General features: G+C 47.5%; 1 protein-coding gene across 1 annotated transcript in view; it reads left to right on the top strand.

The window, feature by feature from the left end:
• Positions 1 to 16128, top strand: part of FGD5 (FYVE, RhoGEF and PH domain containing 5) — a 114720-nt gene that overhangs the window by 34204 nt on the left and 64388 nt on the right. Inside the window, exon 3 of the mRNA XM_081105673.1 lies at positions 12636 to 12768. Coding sequence (XP_080961799.1) covers positions 12636 to 12768 — 133 coding nt within the window. The remainder of the gene's footprint in view (positions 1 to 12635; positions 12769 to 16128) is intronic.

Raw genomic sequence — 16128 nt, 5'->3', positions numbered from 1 at the left:
CTAGGTTTGGAAACAGGTGGGCAGGCTCCAGATTCTGTGCTTCTAATCAGCATTCTCACTCAAGGACTCATGGCAGTTCACGTAGAAGGTGCTGGGGTACAGAGGTGAGGGGACATGACCCCACATTTTGCTGTAGACTTGCCATGCAGCCTGGGGCAAATCTCTTTCCTCCACACTCCCGGCCTTACTTTGCCTACCTTTGTCATGGGAGCATTAAACTGTCCAGCTCTAGCAAGGGTGGCATTTTTCTGCGTCCCAGGGAATGTCTGGGGTGTGGAGTGGCCGGCTGGAGCCCCAGCCAGCCATTGTGTGTTAGACTCACAGGGCGGCTGGGTGTGGCCCCAGCACTGCCAGGCTCTCCCCAGGGAGGAAGTGTCCATGTTTACAGGAAATGCAAGACAAGGCCTAGGAGGTGGGTGGAGGAGGGGCAGCCTGCCTCGAGGAGCCCTGAAGATGTGTCTGGGCACTGGTGGGGATGAGGGCAGGTGCCCCTCTTCTCACCTCAAGAATGAGGCTTTTTGTTGGTGTTGAACAGAAAGGTCTGACTTCCCAGGGACCCCAGTCCCTCCTCTCCCCGCCTCCCCACTAGACTGCCAAGCCCTATAGGCCTCTAAAACCCCCTCCTCCCATGGGAGGCTCCTGGAGCAGTGGAAAGAGTGTTGAGCTGAGTGATAGATCTACTTCTATTCCTTCTGGCTCTGGACCTCAATTTCCCAACCTGTTAAATGGGTGACTTGTCGCAGCCCTAATAAATGCACAGCAAAGCTCACTGCCCTCGTGGAGCCCACAGCCCAGCTGTGAGGACAAGATGGGAAAGGAATAGGCCAGTCCCATTCAGCCCTGTAACCCAGCAGTACAGGTTGACCTCACAGAAATGTCCCTTAAGAAGAGTGTGTAAATTGAAATTTTGTAAAAAAATGGGTCCTGTGTTGATTATACTGGAAGTAAGGGTTATTTTTTTTTTTAAGCCTGAATAAAAATTGGAAAGGAAACTAACTTCATTGAGTCCACGCCAGGCGTCAGGCACTGTCGTCATTGCTTTTACATGCTCCAAATCACCCTTGAAGAAGCAAGAATTATATTTGGGGACAGAGGACCTGAATTTAAGTCTTAGGACTGCCACTTGCCAGCTGGGTCACCCTGAGCAAATCCCTGAGCTTCTCAGAGCCTCATTTTCTCGTGTGTGCAATGAGGATACTAGTTTGTTATGTCCTGCACCTTCGTCTTCATCACACAGGCTTGCCACCGGCTCCCCAGACAGTAACCAGCCTCCCGTGGTCTCCAGCTTCCAGGGTGTCTCCCTCCCTTCGCTGTTCACAGGTGGGCAGGATGAATTCGCCAGGGAGCACAACTGGTCAGGTCCTTCTCCTGGCTAGCACCCTTTGATGCTCGCCAGTGCCGCTGGGATACACAGTCCAGGTGCCTTAGCCCTGCATTTGAGGCCCCGGCTGCCTCATCAGCCTCTTCTCCCAAACCTCCCTACCTCATAGTGGGTGACTGTGGCTCCCCATACTCCCGCCCTGGCATTTCTCCTCCCTGTGCCTTTGTGTAAACTTCCCTGGAAGGTTCTCCCTTTCCACTCTTTTCTTTGTCTCCTACTCAACCTTCAGACTCAGCTTAGATCTCACCCTGGGCTAGAACCCTCCTGTGTTCCCTCCCCTGCAACACACAGACTGAGGATCCCTTTTCTGTGCTGCTGTCTCAAAGCACTCATCACCTGTCTCCTATCTGTCTGCCTGTGTGCATCCCCACTAGGCCATGAGTGCCCTAGGGTCAGATAAGGTGTATCTCCTTCACCCCTGTACCCCCAGCACCACGTAGGGCAGAGCTGATTTGGGTACATTTCAATCTGTGTCTGTTCACGGATGTACACAGGGACCTGGCTGGAGGTGTTCCCCATGAGTCAGTTAAAACCAGGAGGTATTAAGTGAGCACCTGCTAAGTGCAGAGTTTAACATGGTGGACTGTCAGGAAGGAGCTCAAGTTTGGTGAGGAAGAGAAATCTTGTCAAAAGCTAAGATGAGGGGTGTTTGTGGGTACTGGGACATGTACGGTGCCTTTGCAAGTAGGTGTGGCTGGGCAGGGCAGATTCTGAAGCTTACCCAACTTGGGAGGAGCGGTCTCTTTAAGAAAAAGATTATGCAATTAAGAATATAAAATAATTTGTAGAGCCTTGAAAGAGACCCATGCAAGTATGAAGCTTACACCTTACTATCTTCCTGGTAGACCTGCATTAGTAGTCAGAGAAGGCTTCCTGGAGTAGGAGGTGAGGTAGGCACTGGGTCCAGAGAGGAGACTCCATCAGCAAGGGCATTGGGGCCCTGGCCAGTGTGAGGGTGTCAGGTCAGCAGACGTCCCAGGCATCTGTTCTCGGCTGTAGCCCCCGCCCTGGAGAAGCAAGGTGGATTTATAGGATCTTAAAGGCCTTTGACAAAGGGAAGCATTTTTCTGAAAATGCTTGTTTCCCATTTGACGCAAAGGAAGTGGATGGAGTTCAACAAGACCATAAGATAAACCATGTGACGAGAGTGCGTGTGTGTTATTGTGTGTCTGGGTTAAAGTGTGTTGCCCTTGCTTCATCACCATTCCTTCTGGATCTGAGCCCTAGTGTGTTTGTCTCTGTCTGGCTCTGTGTGATTGATTTCCTATGTCCTCATCTAAGCATTCCACTCTGGCCACATGTGACTCATATGGTCATGCATGTCAGAAAGGCCTTCAGCTCCTGCCCTCCTGTGCTGGTTGCACTGTGGATACTTCTCTGTCCTGGCACCTTTGGCACATGTGCATGTCTGTCTCCCAGCACAGGGAAGGCAGCAATGAACCAGGGGAATAAATGGGTCTAATGAGTAGGTCCAGCTATAAGTCATCTGCTTATGGTTCTGTCTGGGAAAAGTTGATGGAAGGGGAATAGCAGAGTGGACCTTGGGCAAGCTGTTTAACTTCACAGAGCCTCAGTTTACCCAGATGGAAAATGGGGATGATAATGGTGTTTGCCTTATTAAGTGGTGGAGAGGATCAAATGGGATAATCCATAAGATGCATTCAGTGTTCAATAAACATTAGCTGCTGTTGCTGCTAGAAGCAGTGTAGAGTAGGTTCTGTAGGACAGGCTCTGAAACCAGATTCCCAGTATTCAGACCCCAGCTCTGCACTTACCCTGCTGGCACCTGTTTCTCCATCTATAAAACGGGCATGTTGCTACCTACAGGATACAGTGGTTGGAGAGAATTCATAAAGCATCTGGCACAGAGTAAACACCCTAAAATCTCTGGCTTCTGCTTCTATTATTGCTGCTGCTGCTACTATTGCTATTATTATTGCCTGGCTGTGCCCATGTGGAAGGGAGAGGTGGGACAGGGTGACTTTTTCAGATACCACACACAGAAACCACAAACTACCCCTCTCATAGTTCCTGGCGGCTTCAGATGTGGTGTGTGGTTATGGAATTATAGTGCCCTTCAAAGGAATCTTCAGCCATTGCATCCTCTCCGGCTGCTCCAGGCGGCAGCAGTGGCTCCCTGCCCCTCCCGCCTCCCCTGTGGCCTGAATCCCAGAGCAGAGACAACAGGGGGAAGATGTGTTCCAGTTTCCTTGTGTTTTGGGCTGGCTGCTCAGGATCAACAACCAAGGAGCCCATTTTGCAGATGAGGAAACTGAGGCCCAGAGAGAGGACACGGTCCACCCAGTGTCACACAGCAAGTTGGTGTCAGAGGTGGGCCTAGAGCAGTCTGTAAGACCTTGAAGAGCTATGCCTGATTAATTCAGCCCTTGCCATTAGATCAAACTGATTGTAACAAATAAAACTGCTAGGCACTGTGCTGAACAGTCCAGCTACCTCATTCATGCACATCATCTCATAAACCCTGAAAAGGTAATTACTGTTACCAGCTCCATTTTACAGATGAGGAAACCAAGGCAGGGAGGTTAAGCAACTGACCTAGGGTCATTGGGCTGACAAGTGGCAGACCCGGGTCCTCACCTCAGAAGATGGAATTCCAACACTTGTGCCCTTTATCATTAGCCTCTTCTGTGGTCGCAGAGAAGGCCAAAATGCTCGGGTCAGTGGTCAGAGTGAGGCCAGGCCTGTGTTCCAACAGCACGCTACTGCTAAGGGCCAAAAATGCAGGACCCTTTCTCTGCTGCCCACATCATATTGTTTCTCAAAACCAGGACTTTAGAGACCTCTGTACTGGTGGGTTGGGAGCTCTAGATTATGATTTTTTTTTCTTGTATGTTATCTCTTTATATTAGCCTGTCATTTTCGTGAGGCTTCTGCAGATCTTCTAATCATAATATTTTTCTCCCTGGACCTCTGAACCTCAATTGATTATCTGAAAAGAAAGCCTTTTGTAGTCACAGTTATATTTCACTTTGGCTAGGAAAAACGGCAGTGTTTGCTTGGGGTGGGAACAGACTGAGCTGAAATCAAGGAAAACAAATTTCTTTGAAAATCCTATAACCATTTCAAGTCCACTAGGGTGGCTAAAATATAAAAGACAGATAATGGTAAGTGCTGATGAGGATGTGTAGAAATTGGAACCTTCAACACTGCTGATGGGAATATACACTGGCACAGCCACTGTGGAAAACAGTCCGGTAGTTCCTTAAAATGTTCAACATTGAATTACCATATAACACAGCAATCCACTTCTAGGTATATCTCAAGAGAAATGAAAATATATGTCCACACAAAAACTTGTACATACTTGTTCATAGTATTATTCATTGGTCAAAAAGTGGAAACAATTCAAATGTTCATCAACAGATGAATAGATAAACAAAATGTGGTACAGTGGAATATTATTCAGCCATAAAAAGGAATGAGCACTAACAGGTTTGGCTCAGTGGATAGAGCTTCGGCCTGCGGACTGAAGCGTTCCAGGTTCGATTCTGGTCAAGGGCATGTACCTTGGTTGCGGGCACATCCCAGTAGGGGGTGTGCAGGAGGCAGCTGATCGATGTTTCTCTCTCATGGATGTTTCTAACTCTCTATCCCTCTCCCTTCCTCTCTGTAAAAAATCAATAAAATATATATATATATATATATATATATATATATATATATATATATTTAAAGGAATGAGGTCCTAGGACATGGATGAGTCTTGAAATAATTATGCTAAGTGAAAAAAGCTAGATACAGAATGTCATATATTGTCTGATTTCATTGATATGAAATGTGCAGAATAGGCAAATCCATAGAGACAGAAAGTAGATTAGCGGTTGCCAGGGATTGGAGGGAGGGAAGAGGACTGCTAAATGGTGTGGGGTTTCTTTCTGGGTTGATGGAAATGTTCTAGAATTAGATGGTGATTGAGGATGGTTGCACAACTCTGTGAATATACTGAAAAGCACTGAATTGTACATCTTAACAGGGTAAATTTTATAGTATGTGAATTATAACTCAATGAAAATGTTATAACAGAAAACAAATCCCTATAAAACCATTGACACTGTGTTTTAAGAGGAAGGGTGGAGATGTCACAGGTCAGAGAGCAAGGATATACTTCTGTTTTTACTTAGTGAAAAATGGAAACTAATTTTTTTAAAAAGCCTCTCCTTCAGTGCTGTTTCTGGGAACCATCACAAGCACTATCCCTTGGCTGACCTGGGTGCAGACTGCATTCCCTCTAAGAGGGAATGGAGCAAAGCCTCACTCTAGAAGTGAGGAGGCTCCAGACAGGCAGCCGCTCTCAGAGCCTGGCCTCCATGCTGTGGGATGCATGCAGTCTGACCTCAACACACAGTTTCACATGTGACAGTTCAGGCCCCTTGGTCTCCAAACTTTCAGCGCTGACCACATGGCTCTGTTGCCTATTTTCCTGACTGACATCTTTCATGACTCCTGATTTACGGATTTTAAAAAATGGAAAAATGAAGACTGAGGCGTTTTGTTTCTGAGAGTTGTGTTTCTCTACCTCTAGTTCACAGATGTGCACACTGAGACCCAGCAGGATGGTCCTGTAGCCCCGATCATGCAGAAGATTAGAGATGAGTCCAGGACTCCCAGTTTGGGATCCCTCTCCTCTTCAGCTCTTTCCATTGTCTCAGATTGAGGGTTCCCGGCTACAGTGCAGATAGCTCTACCTGTGAAAATCCCAATGTCCCTTTGAGAAAGGGAAGCATGGGAGGGGTCAGTTTTGAGTGACAAGGAAGCATCAGAGCAGAAGGTGCCAGCTGGGGAAGGCCTAGAAGGATCATTTGAGTGAACTCTGAAAGGGGAATGGGAAGTAGGCAAGAGACAGGACTGAATGTCTGAAGATTTGGAAATCCCTGATTGTGCACCTAGCCCTCCCCTCCATCCACTTCCAAACTCTTCCAGCCGCTCTGCTAATTAGGATAGTCATGTTCGCCAAATCGTCGTCCTGTCGTTCTCCATCTCAGACTTTCCAGCTCCCATCCCTGAAGCTCCTGCCCCTCCCCACTAAGCTGGCAAGCTTTAGAAAGGTCCTAGTCTATCTTGGAGGAGCCAAAGGATGTTGCATCTGCACTCTGGCCTCCTTCACACATATTATAGCACCGGCATGGACAGACTTTGGGGCCAAAGCGCCTGCTGAGAGATCCCTAGTGGGGGAAATGTTCCTTTTTTATGAGTTATTAGGCCCTTTTGGCTGTGCTGGGGGTTATGACTCGCAGCAAGTATCATAGGACAGGATTTAATAGGCTGAGTTGGATAGCCCTGGGCTGGGTTGCAAAGTGCTGGTCTCCCCACATGGATGCACATGTCCTTTTATGACTCTAGCCTGCTGGAAAGGACTGTGCTCATTTGAAGGGTCATTTAAGGTAATGAGCTCTGGGCAGCTTTAATTTATGTTCCCTTTAAAGCACAAGTTGACCCAGAGGGAGGACACAGCTCCCTGGAGATCAGTCTGGGGGTTTATAACTTGGGCCTTGTGCAGGCTCTTCTGGGCTGGCCAGAAAGGACTTACTACATGCCAGGAAGTGTCTCTATCATGTTCTCATTTAATCCCACAATGAACCTACAGAGTCTTCCCCACTTTACAGATAAGAAACTGAGAGGTTGGGTGACTTGCCTAAGTTACACAGTGACTCTCTTCTATCTGATGCCAAAGTGTAGGCCCCTTGGTCTCTAAACTTACAGCCCTGACCATGTGGCTCTTTTGCCTGTTTCCCTGGCATCTTTCATGACTCTTGATGTAGAGATTTTAAAAAAATTAAAACTGAGGCGTGGGAAGGTTAAGCACCTTGCTTAAAGTAGAGCTGGAATTCAAACCAAGCAGTCTGACTTCTGAGTCCACCCTCTTAACCAGTACTTTACACTATACTTTCTTTGAGGCCAGAGAGAGTACTTCAGTCACCTCTGATTCCTCCATGAGATAGCTCCTTGAAGTAGGTGCTAATCTATATTTGTTGAATAAGTGAGTGAGGGAATGGGTGGGTAGAAGGGTGGATGATTGGATCGCTGGATAGCTAAGGGGGTAGATGGAAGGATGGCTGGATAGATGGCTAAGTGGATGGGAAGTTGGATGGATGGACAGATGGGTGGGTGAGTGGATGGAAGAGGATATAGATGGGTCAGTGGTTGAGTTAGAGGGCTTTCTTATGTGTAATATATTGGTAGATGCACAGAAGCTGTCTAGAAACAACACCTCACTTAGTTATGATTATAATAGGTATTTTCTTTAGAGAGGCCATAGAACAAAAACATTGTGTGTTTGTTTTCCACTAGTACCTATAAGACAGAGCCTGGAACATGGAGGGCTCTGGATAGGTGTGTGTGTGTGTGTGTGTCTGTGTGTGTGTGTGTGTGTGTGTGTGTTTAATGATTGAAAAACCAAACAGACAGGCACCAGGTAGCCAAAAATATAAAGCTTTGCAGTCTTCCTTAGACCATACCGTGCAAAGGACCCATCTCAGAGTTGTATGTTTACAGACCGGGGAGATGGATGTGGTATGTAAGGTTCCCAGTCAGTTTCCTCAAGGGAAGAAGTGGTTACTCACCCAAGACACGAGTTTCTGCCAGAGCCTGCCTGCCAGAGCATTTGGACAGAAGGTGTCAAGGAAACATTTCTCAGAGCTGTTTTCTTTCCCTGGGTGTGAAGCTCAGCCTGGTAACAACTATCAAGGGTCTGAAGGAGCAGATCTGTAGACACTTGTGGTCTTAGAATCAGAATGTGTTGGTTTGCTTATTTAACTGATTTCTCTCCAAGGTCTGTCACTACAACTTTCATTGAATCTTCAAAGACACTGGATGATACTTGCTCTTTTCTGTTGTGAAAGCACATTTTTAATGGAAATTTATCCTCATTTGTTGTGTTCACAGTGAAATAAAAAAGTCAGAAATAACATCAGAGCACCTGAACCTTTGCCTCCTGACTTCTGTTTAAGGGATCTTTTGAGAAAACAGAAGTTACAAGAAGAAGTAGAATTAAAAGAGCATGGGCCACATTTCTAGCCAAAGCTGAGGTTGGATTGAGGACAGATGGTTGGTGGGTCAGAGGTCACTGGGCTTATTTCTGTGAGATCTGGGAATTTCCAATGCTGAGCAAGATCATTTGAATCAGATGTTATAGATTAATAATTATATGGTGTATTTTATCTTATTTTATTGTTAATCCTCACCTGAGGATATTTTTCCATTGATTTTTAGAGAGAGTGGGAAGAAGAGGGAGAGACAGAAACATCTATGTGAGAGAGACACATTGATTGGTTGCCTCCTGCACACACCCTGACTAGGGCCGGGGAACCTGCTACTGAGGTACGTGCCCTTGACCGGAATCAGATTCGGGAACCTTCGGTCTGCGGGCCGATGCTCTATCCACTGAGCCAAACCGACTAGGACTATATGTTTTATTTTAAAGCAGTGGTTCTCAACCTTCTGGCCCTTTAAATCCAGTTCCTCATGTTGTGACCCAACCATAAAATTATTTTTGTTGCTACTTCATAACTATAATGTTGCTACTGTTATGAATCGTGATGTAAACATCTGATATGCAGGATGGTCTTAGGTGACCCCTGTGAAAGGGTGGTTTGACCGCCAAAGGGGTCGCGACCCACAGGTTGAGAACCGCTGTTTTAAAGTGTTAGAGGAACACACAGGGTGACTTCATGGGTATTATCACTTAGGATGGGACCAGAGTAATAGCACATGTTAAAAATTAGTTGACTTTAAGACAACAGTAGGTAAATAATAAAATAACTCATTGAATCCCTCAGCTGTTCAATTAATTAGGCACCGCTGAGGCTTGGAAAAGTTAAACATGGCCAATAAGTGACATGCCAGAATTGGAACGCAATCTCACATGGGAGTGTGAGCTCTCATCTCTGCAATCCACTGCCTCTTGAAAATAAAATAAAAGACAGCACAAATAACAAAAACAAAACCTGCTTTGCCCTTGCAGCCTCACATCCCACGCCACACCTCGGCACTCTGAGGGAACCCAGGTGGGCCTCTGTTTCCATGTCTGTAAAATGGGATTGAGCATTGGGAGAGTCCTCTTCGGAGGCAACATGCGTTGGCCTAGATTTGTCATGTGACCCTGACCCAGTGCCTCCCCCTCCCCGGGGTTGGGGAGGTGGCTTTCATGAGCTCTCTCCCCAGTGTCACCCAGGGCTCAGCGGGGCTCCATGGAATACAGTCCTGTGCCCGGTTTGAGACAGAGCCCCCAAGTTCTGTGATGCCCAGCAGCATCTGATGTTGGACAGACTTCACAGCAAGCATCAGGGCCCAAGGACACCCACCTTCCCATGTCCCAAGTTGAGCAGAGCCTTGCCTGACAGCCTTAGCTGTTGGATTTGAATTTCAACAGCACTGGAATATCCCTGAACAATTTAAGCAAGAGGGTGACACAATCAGATTGGGTTTGACAAGGTCCCTCTGGCCACCGGGTGGAGAACAGATTGGAGGGCAGCCAGGGTGGGACGGGAAAGAACAGAAAGCAGCTGTTACAGATGTCTGTCCAGGCAACAGATGGCTTGGACCACAGAGGTTAGGATAGAGATGCAAGCAGAGGTGAAAGATATTTAACAGTAAAACTGGAAGAGGTTTAATGCTTAAGTGGCGGCTGGCTATGCAAGGAGATGCGCAGATTTCGGGCTTGCTGCTCGGGAGGATGGTGACACCACCACCCTGTGGGAAGCTTGACTGGGGAGTCCTTTCCTCCTTTTCAACACATTCTAGGAAAGGCCTGGCATGTACCTTCTTTTCTTGATGAAGAGGAATGGTTTAGGACACAGTGAACTGCTCCATCTCTTACCATTACTGGTAATCCTCCACAGGAAGTCATGGGGCCTAATGTAGCCATTCCTCTTAAGAGGTAACATGTGTTGGCCTAGATTTGTCATGTGACCCTTAAGGGGAGAGCAGGGTCCACTCCCTGCCTGCTGGACATATGGTTGCAAATCAATGCAGGTGGCTCTCGAGGGAGGGGAGCTAGAGCTCAGACCAGCCCATGCAGTCACTTTCCTGAATGTGGTTCTGAGCTTGCTGAGCAAGTACAGTGTGCCTAACCTTTAAGCTAGGGACAGACAGCTCCTTAGTGGAGGGAACTGGTGGTCCCTGACCGTGAAGGAGGTATAGGGAGGTCCTTGGCGGGCTCTCTCATGCCTTCATACACCTTGGCGATATATAGCTTGTTGCAAAATATGTTGTTTGCTCTCATAGTTTGAAAGAAAAAGGCCAACAAAGTATTTTTTTGAAAAGAAAGAAAAAAAGGTCTAACCAGCAGAGTAGCCAGTTGGATAGTAAAGTAGATCTTGCCTCAGCCTAGGGTTCAGGGTCAAGGCTCAGCCGGGGCCAGGACTGAGTTTTGGCCTCTGCACGCAAGTGCACAGTTACAAGTGCCCTCCACACATACATTATGTCAGCAGACGCCTAGGCAGGAGCAGGCCCCACCATCACAGGCCACCTTATCCTTGAGCTCTCTGGCCTCATGGCCCCCATGTGGACCAGCAAGTGGATGCTTCCTTCTCTCCTCCCATTCATTCATCTACCCATCCATCCCTCCATCATCCCAGCATCTCATGCTGGCATTCCCAGAGGGCAGGAATAAGTGTGTGATAAAAAGTTAACACATTAAATGCCCAGTCAGTCACCGGTGACTGACACTATACTTTCCGTCCGGAAGACAAAATAGGCTGGGCGCTTAACGTGTTAATAAGACTAGGTGCCTGGATTTTGAGTATGAAGAGAAGTCTGGGACCACATTGCCAAAGGCAGGAGGGAGCCATTGAAGGTTTTTGAGCACGAGAGGGGTATGGCCCAATCTCTACTGTGGAACAATTACTCTGCTGTGTGGAGAGGGAGGCCAGGAACAGGGATCAGGGCAAGGAGGATATTATGGGGCCAGAGCTTCCTCTGTGGGGATGGCTTGGAAGTTGAGAAGGGAGAATTCTTCTCCAGGTTGGTCTGTGTCACATGCTAAGCTCTTTGCTGCCTCAGTGCCTTTCCATAGCTGCCTTCCCCGCCTGGAACACGTCCTCGTGCTATCACAAAGCTGGCTCCTTCTCCTCCTGGTCTCACACTCAGAGAGGCCCTCCCTGAACTATCTAAACAGTTCCACTTGGTTATTCTCTATGAAAGCACTTCCTTCTGCCTTTGGCTCAGCGGATAGAGCGTAGGCCTGCTGACTGAAGGGTCCTAGGTTCAATTCTGGTCAAGGGCATGTACCTTGGTTGCGGGCACATCCCCAGTAGGGGGTGTGCAGGAGGCAGCTGATTGATGTTTCTCTCTCATCGATGTTTCTAACTCTCTATCCCTCTCCCTTCCTCTCTGTAAAAAATCAATAAAATATTTTAAAAAAATAAAATATAAAAGAAAGCATCTCCTTCCCATCCTTTACTTATTACAATTTATGATCATACATTTAGTTGTTCCTTTTTGAGAACAGGGACCATATCTGCTTTAGTCACTTGTGTTTTACTGGTTGTCTAGCTCTGTGCTTGACATAAAGCAGGCAATCATAAATATTTATTGAATGCATCTATGGATTAATTAATGGAATGCCTACATAGTAGCCATAGCAGTATAGATATGAGATTGTTATCATACCTGTAGAGCTGACCCTTGAACAGCACGGGTTTATACTACACTTAAACACGTTTGTTCAAGGGTCAACTGTACTTTCTTTTTTTTAAAAAAAATATTTTATTGAGATGTGTCTTGTCCATGACCTAGCTGATGGCAAGCTGGGATTAGGGGCCGGCATGTGTATCCCACACTTTGTCTACCACATCCTTGAATTTCTTCTTAAGCTCAGAGAACATGGCCACCTGTGGACTGACCCTGTTGTCTGATCAGCCAGTCTAGACCACCAGATCAATCATATTGGATATCTCTTGTCCTCATAGTAATTATTTCTACCTTCCTTTAGCATCACAGCCTGCCTTGTATCTAACAGGAGAAGGATCTGTCTTAGACAGCATGTGTAAAGGCACTGAGGCAGAGTTTGGCATGTTCAAGGAACTAAAAGGAGGCCAGCATGACTAGAATGGGGGCAGGTAGGAAGGTTTGTGTCTGCATGTTACCCACTTCTGAGCCTCCATGAGGGCACAGAGCTCTCTGCACAAAGAGCACTTGTTATTGGCTTATAGCATTAATTGGGCCCCTGGCCTATTCCCTTTGTCTTTGCTGGACACAGAGCTCTAACCTTTTCTCTCCTCTGCTCTGACCCCAGTGCCTACACAGAACCCTACAAGGTCTGTCCCATCTCAGCCGCAGCCCCCAAGGAGGACCTCACATCGGATGAAGAGCAGGGAAGCTCGGAGGAGGAGGACAGTGCTCCAAGAGACCCCAGCCTCACCAACAAGGTAGGGTGCCCCACCCAGGGTAAGGGGCCCATGGGATGTGGGGGATCAGAGATGTGAAGGTGGAGAGAGGATGGCAAAGGACCCACTCCATCCCCTTTTGATGTGGAGGGAGCTGCTGGCAAACAGCCAGGCCCACGCCGGATACAGAGGCTGAACCACAGAGCAGCTGGGGCTGCAGCATTCCGACACATGGCAAACACGGGGTCCTGTGTTGGTGATGCAAGGGCGGCTGCTCCTGCTGAGACCTCGTGGGTTGAGGAAGTGTGGGCTTCCCAGAACCTTTGTGCATGAACTAGAACAAAGCCTCCTGAACGAACCCAGACAGAAAGTGGGGAACGTGAGGGTGAGATGAGTTAGAGGAAATGAATGAGTTTCCTTAACTGTGTCCAGAAATCTGGAAAGACTGCTGGTTTCTCCATACCCTGCAGTGGTGCACTAGGAGGTGGGGCTGAGAGAAGGGCTGCCTAGCCCTTTGCTTGGAGGCAGACAGTCACTTGGACCCAGACCTTCCTGTGGAGCATTGGTACGTGGTGGTAATTGCAGTTGTCCTGCAGTACCCTTGGGCTTGGTTCCAGAACCCCCACAGATACCATAATCCACGGCTACTCAAGTCCCTTCTATGACCTGTCTTCGCGTAGAGGCTACAGCAGGGTGTGCCTGTGTATCATTTTATTCATGTGCCTTCAGCATAGTGCTCAGAGTGTGGCAAATTCAAGTTTTGCTTTTTGGAACTTCCTGTGATTTTTTTTTTTTAAGAATATTTTTGATCCTCAGTTGTTTGAATCCACAATATATGTGCTCACTATTGGGTGCTCATGGCGAGCCCCGTTTCACTCCCATCCACTGACATCATCTCATTCCTTCCATACTCCCTTTCTGGAAACCGAGAATTTCTGTCCATATTTGACATTTGAAGAAACAGAGAGGTAAAGAACTTGCCCAGGGTCACACAGCTGCTATTCAGTGTTACCAGGGAAATATCTCAGGGTGATGAGAGCCAGGAATTGAGACCACAGGGACACCCCTGCTATAGGGGGACAGGCTAGGAAGGGTTCGGTGCTTGAAATTCTCTCTACTCCGTCTTCTGGGCCCCTCTCCTGTCTGCCTGTGAGGAGTAGCTGGGAAGGCAGGGGAACACTGCCTCCTATCTGACAGACCTCCTGTAGGCACCTTGTCCTGTGTCTGTCTTCCACACTTTGTCATCTCCTTCCCATCCTAGGCTAGGTGTGTCACACTGATGAAAGACTGTTCGTGTGGAAGCACTCAGCAGGAGTGCCTGGCCCTCACCCAGCATTTTATAACTCGTTATGTCTTTCATTTTGTTTTTATACCCTTGATTTCTTTTAAAACTTCATTTATCTCTCCATACAGTGCTTTCATAAAGTGACCTAGCCAGTGCTATGGGGAACCCTGAAGGGGGCTTTCCCACCTGGCCCCTCATCCCCTTCCCCTTTCGCTCTTGTCCCTGCTTCTCCCCCTCTAGATAGAGAGTGAGTGCTTTCCTGGCACCAGACGCTTCCACATTTGTTATCTCTTTTATTCCCTGTAACAGTTTCAAAGTCAGTACCATCATCCCTGTTTTACAGTTGAGGACACAGAGGTTCGGAGAGTTTAAGTGGTTTGCCAAGACCACACTGCTAGTGATTGAGGGGGTCGGGATTCAAAAACAGGTCTGGCTGGCTCCAAGCCCAGTGTTTGTCTTTTGCTGCAGTCCTGGGGGCCTTCTCTTACCTCTCCACCCCTCCCTGTTTCCCAGAAAGGAACCACTGGCTTTTTGGGGAGAAGGAAGGGGAATGTTGAGTTAGCATGCCTGTGCCTGTTTGGAGATAGATTTGCCTTTTCTGGGCATCCCTGAGGTCATGGGACCTGGGAGCAGAAAAATTATGGTAGTTCTTGGGAATGTGGTCTGAATCTGAGATCCGAATCGGATGTGGGTACCCTGTCTGGAAGAGTTGAAGAACTGATGTGACTTTCTGTGCTCTAAGGTCCCCCACCTCGTGTCGGCTTCTTACCACAGTTACAGAGTTCTCTGTTAGATCTTCTTCTGGAATCATCCTCTTCTCCCCTCCAGCTGTGTTACCGTTGACCAGTCGCTTTCTTTCACGCATCTCAGCCTCCCGTCTCTAAAATGGGAGCATTAATAGTAACTGCTGGGCTATGGGTTGAATAAGAACACAGATGGGAAAGTGCCGGCCACATGGTAGGGGCATAATAACGATCTGTTGTTTCCCTCTGGCAGAGGCAGAGGGAAAGTGGGAGAAGGGAGGGTCTGGCCTCCCAGGACCCCTGTGAAGACATGAGGTATTAGAGCCCTGGACACTGGTGATCGGCAAACTAGCCTTCTGGTCTCCAGGCTGCTCCTTGGACACCCCCAGGAATAAGAAGCTTATAAGAGGCAGGATAGCATAGAGAACAAGAGGTTCACATCCAGCTTTGCCTCTTGCTAGGTGAGTGATTTGAGCAACTTCTTAACCACTCTGTTCCTCAGTTTCCCATCTACAAAATCGGGAATACAATCACAGTACTGCTTCAGAGTAGTTATGAGAGTAAATACGACTATGGAAACGGAGAACAATGCCTGACACACAGGAAAAGGACACACAAAGGTCAGAGCTTTCGGGTGGGAAACAACCTGCCTCAGTTCATGTGGGACTCGGCCACAATGCCAAGTCCTGGAACTAAGGCAGCTCCTGCCTCTGTCAGGGGCCTCTGCTACATCCCGCTGGGGACAGGCCAGTGTGGCCAGCCAGGTGTGGGGCCTACATAGGGAGCCCTGGTCGAGACAGGAGCATCCTGTCATTCTGAGCACAGAGAGAGAAATGCGGGTCCTGATTCCCCACGGCAGGTCAGTTCACTCTCGGGAGCCCAGCCTTCTTATCTATCAAACGAGGCTGAGCTTCTCTGTCCCACCACCCTCTCCTCCTTCTTTGTGAAGTTTTCATCATGTGCCAAAGTCGAAATTACCTTTAAAAGTTGCGTTTTCATCACACAAGATGTGCTCTACTAGAAACTCCCTGTAGCATATGAAATCATTACAGGTGAAGGTTAAAGTCCCTTGGAATCCTCCTTCCCAGTCCCTGTGCCCTTACGGAGGTAACTGTAGTACACAGTTTGGCATGAATCCTTCCAGAACTTTCCTCCTGAATTCACCTACATACTTTATTATGAGTGGGAAATGGGTAGTATTGTTTGTGGAGTTATTTTTCCATAAATTATTTAAAACTGTAAGAAACCTGGAGTAACGTGGTTGGGTTTGTACACAAAATTCTTATTTTCCCATATTGGTATATAGAACTCTAAATTATTTTTTAGTGCTGCATAGTATTCCATTTTATGGCTATGCTGTAGTTTATTTCACCA

This window comes from Myotis nattereri, assembly GCF_964212035.1.
Source record: "Myotis nattereri genome assembly, chromosome: 14".
Classification (NCBI taxonomy): Eukaryota; Metazoa; Chordata; class Mammalia; order Chiroptera; family Vespertilionidae; genus Myotis; species Myotis nattereri.
Note: the sequence above shows the minus strand (reverse complement) of the source record. Positions and strands in the feature narration are given on the sequence as shown.